We start from the raw sequence: 8,091 nt of genomic DNA, 5'->3' as shown, positions 1-8,091 counted from the left end.
ATAAGTGACATTATGGTTTTCCATTGTACTGACTTAAAGCAAATGTTCCAAAATTGGACGGTCTCAACATATTGGTACCTTCATAGTCTCTGACATGAACTGGTCAGTCCGACAGATCCTGTAATCTACTGGATAGACAGTAGAAATTACTCTTTAAGTAAATCTAATGTCCTGATATGAAAAATGATTCCAGCCAAGCTGTTCTTTATATAACACTCTTTTTTCTTTTTTTCCTTGAGAAAGGCAAACACTTGGAAAATTCTACTTCAGTTTGAATCTTCATGAAATAAAATTCACTGAAATCATATCTTTTAAGCAATTTACAGCATCAATAACCAATATCTGATCAAATTATTGAAATAGGAAACTACGTACACCATTATCTTGACTCTTGATTAAGACAGTAATCTAAACAATACTGTAGATTAAAACAGGCCTTCCCAAGGAAGATAATCAATTTTCTAAAGTACCATATTACCAATTTTGCCTTTTCATAGCACAGAGTTATCTGCTCTTGTAAGCAGATACTGAATGTTAAGTTATTTCTTTGTGAGAGATTTACCCCATAAATTTGTAGGAAAAGGAGGTAGTTTTCTCATGCAAACTAATGATGGCAACAATCTCCACTCTCACAAAAGCAGACACTGGTAACTCTGCATGACCAGATTCTGGTTCATTCTAGAACAGAATCTCCATTTTTCTCTAAAACCCATTTTTTTTTCATCCCAGTTTGGAAATTTTGCTATTTTATCTACCAAACAGAAAAAAATATATTCATTCATCTTAATCTAATTTTGTGACCAAATTTTTCTTGTAATGTAAAATGTCACTTTCTTCCTTAAGGCATGTTGTCACTGTGAATTGGCACTCTATCCAATAGGAAACCAATAATCCGATTCAAACAACTTTTGTGCTGACTGGATCAAAGTTCATGTCTGCGATCTTTCTTATTATCAGGATTGATAAAACGATACCAGCAATCTGTAAAACAGCAATAACGATAAATATTAACATGTCAAAGGGTCCTTGTTAAAAGGTTTCAGAGAGAGTGGATTTACGATTGTGTTCAAAGTTCATGTTTTACAAGTGTCAGGATATAATTACAGCTCAAGTGTGATTCTAAAAGCCTGCCATCATCAAATGGTAGGCTTGTAGATGAAATTTTATTTTAGAATGCAGAAAAATTTATTTCAGAAATAAGATAAAAAAAAACACTTTCAATACCTATGTATGGTATCCTGGTATGTTCAAAAAGCAATTTTGAAACATTAAGATGATAACTTACCAGGACAAAGGAAAATCCAAATCCAATGGCAAGGATAACTCCAGCATTGTCCTCCCCATAATGCTTTGCTGCAGACATACAGCCCTTGAATGAGAACAAGAGGCCAACGACCATTACATATATTGCGATTATGTTGTCAGTGTTCTTTTCAAATCATGACAAAGTGATAAAAGAAACTTGACCTTGGAAAAAACTCATTATATATCTATTCATTAAAGCAAAGTTTGACCTCTGTGGCCCTGACATTTGACCTTGCTCTTTAGTAAAATGTATTTTTGGACAAGGTGGGGTGAAATACTTGCAGTACAGGTGATAATTTTGGGACAAGGTAGGGTGTGGAATCCACATTACATCGTAGTACAGGTTATCATTTTTGGATGAGGTGGAGTGTAGAATACTAACATTGTAGTACAGGTTATCATTTTGGATAAGGTGGAGTGTAGAAGACTTACATCATAGTCTTACATCATAGTAAAGGTTATCATTTTGGATGAGGTGGAGTATGGAATACTTACATCGTAGTACAGGTGATCATTTTTGGATGTGTTGGGGTCTGGGTTGGTTGGAGGACCGTAAGGATTTCTCTGGCAAAGATCAACATTCTGGTACTGTTGTCTGTGCTCCAAGTATACACAACAGGACTCTGGGACAAAGTTCACTTGTGACAAGTCAATCGCTGTGAAAATAAAAACAAAGTGACATAAAAATATATTCCATGCATACCCTCATCCCCGATCTCTTTATTTCAAACGTGGTCAATTATGACCTTTGACCCCTTCACACTAACAATAATGACCACTAAAATCGAATCAGGTGTAGGATTTATCACAATAATTCTAGATTTATCCAGAGTACTTTTGTTTCTATACAGCGCTTTCAAGTAACACTGACAAGGCAAGTTCAAGTGAAACAAAAGGTCCACAGGGCCTATATTGCTCACCTTGATGTTTCAAATTTCAATTCAAAACATTTTTATTCCCAATTATAGTGTTATTTCTTCTCAAAATCCTAAAGCCTCAAATTAAAGTTTGACAAAGTATCCTCATCCAAGCAGAAACGAATTGTTTAAACAGTTACCAATATTTCCTATATTTAGCCCCACCCCTGGCAGCATATCCTTGATTTACACAAAAATGAGTCTCTTTTACCCAACATTTGAAACAGGTCACTGTACTTTGATTGCAACAGGAGAAGATGGTTTTAATAAATTATATCTATCTGTCCTTATGGGCCATGCCCCTCAACTCTTAGGAGGGTGAGGTCTTACGTTAACACAAAATTGATTTCTCTTTATCAAAGGATGCATCTGACTAAATTTGAACAAAATTTTGTAATTCATCGAAAAAAGGAATTTTAAGGATTGACTAAACATCCCCTGTTGGGTCTTTCCTCTGAGGCATCGGGGGAAAAGACCCACCTTTTATGCAATATTGGATTGACTTTCCTCAGGGATGCTTCTGACCAAATTTTGAAAAATCCAATCATTCCTACAGATGAAGGATTTTAAAGAATTTTCTAACTTTCCTTTATAGCACCTGCTCATCAGACCCCAAGCCATCCACTTATACAAAATTGCAACCCCATTTCCCTAAGGATGCTTCTGACCAAATTTGGTGAAAATCCTCTTTGTGGTTCAAGTCTTCTAGCAAATCAGAAGAATTCTACCGATTCATAGGAAAAGTTGACAGATGGACAAAGGATGTTGCAGTATGCCATAAGCTGATTGGGTCATTTGGGTGAGCTAAAAAGTGTAATGGCTATCTTGACCAAATGGTTATTGTGGCTTATGCTGAAGTCTGGGTTATTTATATTCAAGTTGATGTGGTCATTTTTTAGAACAAGTTGGAGTAAAATAAGTATACCTCTTGTCACTTGGTCACGGTACCACTGTGTTTCTCTGTAAATACCATAACCGCTGTCATCTACACCACAGCATCTCAACTGCAGAAAGGAAATCATTAATATAATTATCATCTAGCTGCTATGTATTTTTTGTTAAATAACTCAATTGTCATCCAGTAAATTTGTACATGAAATATTTATTAGTGTTAAAAACCCTAGAGCATTTTTTTATTGGCCTTGCCAGTAAGGAATCGATGGTGATGTCATGATATGACAATGACGTTACGACATGATGGTGAAATTAAATGGTACAACAAAATGGCTTCTTCCATTTTATTTTACCCTGCATATTGTTACATTATGATCTATTTTCTGAATTATATGTTAAAAAGTATCTTAAATTTGATTTTCATTTCATCAGAATTTTTTAGGAAACTCATCTTATCAGAGCCCCCCAAAAAATAAACAAATAATAACTTGTTTCATAAAATCTCAAATGGAATTAAAACAAATATTTAAGAACATATAAGTATATTGTAAAGACTGTTGTTTCTAAAGGGTTCTTTATTTTGCCAGGCATTGGAATGAAATACATGTATCTGAAATTAAATACAATTAAATTCAACTTAATTACAAAGTCATCCTTTTTTGCTTCTGGCTTTTGGTGAAAGTGCAAAAATCTGAACCATCAGAAAATAAATCCCTTCATGTCAAGTATAACACAATCTCCAAACACATATCCATATCATCTGCTAAAGAATATTTTCTATTTTACATGCAAGGTCATTAGCAGATAAATTAACAAGCAACAATTACTTGAAAAAGCTTTTGTTTGCATGGGTTTATTGAACTGTGAACAGCTAGCGTTATTTTGAGAAGGGATCTCCTTGTCGTGGCTGGTTGCTACCTCACAAGACAAATTATGAGAAGGTATGTCGCATATCATCTAGAACATTCATGCTCAAGGACATAACCATATCAAACCAGCCGTTTTCTCAGAAATACCACAAGTGCGAAGCATCGAAACCTTTACTTCAGATCTCTACTTGAGGTTATATGAGCCAACGCTCTGACTGAGTGAGCAACTACGACCCCCGACTTTAAAACTTTATCAGACAATCCTTACAAATATTGGTTGTACAGAGAAGATGCAGGGAGATAAACAAAACACTGAAAATTAACTTTGAAAATATGATAATTATAAATATATAATACCGTCTTCTGAGCAAAGTCCCAGGAATCTGTAACTCTTTTATTTTCTTCATTGGAACTGATCTGGTTGCCATAACTCTGTTTCAGTGATGTCTGCATCCTGCCTGTCAGTGAACTGGTCAACTGCAAGTAACAAAGCCTCATAATAAAATGTTTCCATTTGGATAAAATTTTTCTAAAAATATCAGCAGGCTGTAGGTTGCTTCCATTTTGGTGAATTACTGATTATCATCACCAGCATTTACATACTTTAGAACTAAATATCATGAGTCAGAAACTTCCAGGAGAGAAAGATTAATGAACACGGTCAACAAAGGACTAGGTGCATTTTTTTTTAATCTTTTATGACTAACATGTATACCTAGTGTACATGAACACAAATTTTAATTTCACCACCATTTCACTATTTTCAGTTTTCCACATATTTGTTTTAGATTTTGTACATGATAGGCAGATTTTCTTTTTAAATCTTCTTGTAACATTTCATGTGATTTCTGTCTGTCTTAGCATTACACTGATCATGAAAAAATTACACTGTCTATAAGAAATATTGTACATACATTGTATATACAATTTCTAAATCCTGACAAAGAAATCTTAATTTTTTATTTACATTTTCCAACAAATTTTGTGGAATTTTCAAAAATCTTTGTATAAAATCAGAAGGAACTTAATACAAGAGGCCCATGGGGCCTTAACGGTCATCTGACTTAAAATACAGGATTTCAAATTTTGAACTTGAGAAGAAGTCGAAAATGTGTTTTCAAGATGGCGGCCATGTTGGATTTCGAACAAACCTGAAATTAACAAACTTTGGTCAGGATCATGTCATGATCATTTCAGGTAAGTTTCAGCTCAATGAGACATGTAGAACTTGAGAAGAAGTTGAAAATGTTCATGACAGACCGTTCAGTCAGATGACCTAGAAATGATATGACTTTCATGTTTCATAGAAAGCAAAAAGAGCAGAGGCTCAAGATATATCCCTATGCCCTCATCCCTACGCCCTCATCCCTACGCCCTCATCCCTACACCCTCATCCCTACGCCCTCATCCCTACGTCCTCATCCCTACGCCCTCATCCCTACGCCCTCATCCCTACGCCCTCATCTTCTTCTTCTTTCACTTTATACCATCCCGCCTCCTTTAAGTGTGAGAGGGGAGAAGAGGCCATTAGAAAGAGAACAGCTTCCAGCATGCTTCATGACTTAGTATGAAAGTTATGACCATTCTTTGTTCATTGACTTACCTCCCCTTGGAACACTGCTGCTATGATAGCTGCTGATAGGAATACTATGAGAATGAGGATGAGAAGGAACACATACTGAAAAAAAAGATACTGTCATTATCACCAGTTCACATCAATGACTATAATATACAGCTGAGTATTGTCTTTCTTGTTTCAGATCCTATATAAACACTATTCATACTGAATGAAATTGAACTCCCTGGATTATGAATGTTTTTGCATTTTGACAATGTTCAATTCTTGTCACTTTCAATAGCAAGATATACTTAGATTAACCTCAAATAATAAAGAAAATATTTAAAAGCCTGAATGATAACTATGAAGTCAAAATACTATATAAATTGAACATATTGAAGTTCTGTATAACGTGACAAGTGGTACCACACCAGGTCAAATACCTCAAGTGACAAGTGACACCATATCAGGTCACCTGTCTAAAGCGATAAGTGACACCACATCAAGTCACATATCTCAAGTGAAAATAGACACCATACCAAGTCACCAACCTCAAGTGACACTGTACCAGGTCACATATCTCAAGTCACAAGTGACAAGATATTAGGTCAACAACCTTAAGTGACAAGTAACAACATATCAGGTCACCTTCCTCAAGTGAAAAGAGGCCATACCAGGTCACCAACTTTAAGTGACTAGTGTGACCGTCACATTATGTCTTCCTTCATGAGGTGACTACATGAAGAATATCAATCTATAGTCTCCTAAGTTCTCCTCATTCATTTTCTTTTGCAAATTTTTATGAACCTGAACAAAATATCAATTAGATTACTTACATATGAAGCGATTACTTACATATGAAGCAATTACATGTAGTGTATAGCTCTGAAAGGCTCATACAAAAAACTTTTATAAATCTTCAAAATGATTACCTACCACAATCGAAAGTTTCTTGCTCTCCAACACAGCAGCTGAACATCCCAGGAAAGACAAGATCAGAATACAAGACCCACAGAAGATAAAGAGGTAGGAAGCAGCAGAAAACAGGTCTGTTCCAATGATATCAGCTATGAACAGTTTGTCCATAGAATACCAAACACCCACACCTAGGGCTGTTCCACCAGCAATCTGTTGACAAAACAATGGACTTAAAGACAATCTTTGATCATTTTCCTATAACAAAACATTATTGATAAACAGACAATTATACATATCTTAACAATTTCTTTGGAATCTTGAAATGGGGAAAAAAAATCAATTAATCATGAATGAAATAGGTTGTACCCCTAACAACCATTGCAAACATTCTGTATGACTGTATGTGCAACTTAATTAAGAATTAGTTATGGGAATCAGTTTCAGTTTCCTATCAATACTTGAAAACACATAATTGATCAGTAATTGATCATTAGCAGTTTTATGTATTAACTACATAATAGTTTGAGTTCTTTTTTCTTACATTAAAAAGATTTTTAAAGTCAATGTTCATTTGAAGTTTTGAATATGTTGATATCCTGGTTTCTTTTTTTTTCTTTGCTCTCTCTCTATATATAGAGGATACTATCTGAGATCTCCGAGTCATTTTAGAACTCTATGGTGGTCAGGTGACACAGTGGTAATACACTTGCCTTTCACCTAAGACATCCAGGGTGCAAGTATGGGGTTACCTGGCCAACCACCTTGGTTTCCCCCCGATTACTATGGTTTCCTCCCACAATAGACCCCTTGGGCCCACAAGAGTGATTAATATAAACTGATAGCTGAGTCAACTATTATTGTAAATTAAATAATTTAAAATCAGAAATTCTATCGATTAATCATCTTTGCAATTTTGGCATCAATTAATTGGTTTTAGTTTCCTTAATCAATTAATTTTCATTGATTTGCCCATTACTAAATAGTAATGATGGATGTGATACTTACAAAGAGCAGAACATTTGTAACACCAAGGAGAACTCTCAATAAACCTTTAGATAACATGGTCAAGTTTGCTGTATGTTCTGTGAAAAAGAGAAAGGTTACAAATGTATATATGAACAGAAATTTCAGAGTTCACCTCAATACTCAAGGGGTTCTGATCACTTTCACTCCCTGCATCCTTAGAACATTCTATGGCAAAATTTAAGGCTTCATGTGTGACACCTTCAGGATAAGACAGAAGACTAGTTTGATAATTTGATGTACATTAAACAAATCTCAAGGTCACATAACATGTAAGCTGTACTGGCTTTGTAATCTTCTAGAGAGCACATCAGTCTGTGATTGGTCAGTTATTATCTTCCTGAATCCAGCTCTAGACCAATCAAATTATTTCGCTTTTTCTTTAATTTTTTGCCATGTAATTAATGTCCCAGTGGTGCCAAAAGTCAAAGCGATTTTAAAATCTGTAGTGTCCAGGAATTTCGGCATTTTCTGCGTCCAATTATCGTCATAGACATTAATAGATTTCAGAGGACGTACTATAGCACTTCCAATGTTTGTTGTAAAATTCAGATACGGGTATATGTAGAGGTGCATTGTATGTCAGGAAGTGCTTTTTGAGAATAGC

The 8,091-nt window shown here is 35.0% G+C and overlaps 1 protein-coding gene across 1 annotated transcript; it reads right to left on the bottom strand.

Moving 5' to 3' along the window:
• Positions 1 to 897: 897 nt before the first annotated feature.
• On the bottom strand, positions 898 to 7,523 carry LOC132559352 (tetraspanin-11-like). Its single transcript, XM_060223962.1, has 8 exons — positions 7,467 to 7,523; positions 6,480 to 6,671; positions 5,589 to 5,663; positions 4,343 to 4,462; positions 3,148 to 3,226; positions 1,801 to 1,961; positions 1,286 to 1,369; positions 898 to 981 (listed from the first exon to the last, which is right to left on the bottom strand). Exons 1-8 carry the CDS (start codon positions 7,521 to 7,523, stop codon positions 898 to 900), a joined length of 852 nt encoding a protein of 283 aa, XP_060079945.1.
• Between the last annotated feature and the right edge of the window lie 568 nt (positions 7,524 to 8,091).

This window comes from Ylistrum balloti, unplaced genomic scaffold, assembly GCF_031769215.1.
Source record: "Ylistrum balloti isolate Yb309-2 unplaced genomic scaffold, AGI_CSIRO_Ybal_v1 Utg370894, whole genome shotgun sequence".
NCBI classification, from domain to species: Eukaryota; Metazoa; Mollusca; class Bivalvia; order Pectinida; family Pectinidae; genus Ylistrum; species Ylistrum balloti.
The sequence above is the reverse complement of the archived record's forward strand: the minus strand, read 5'-3'. Positions and strand labels throughout refer to the sequence as shown.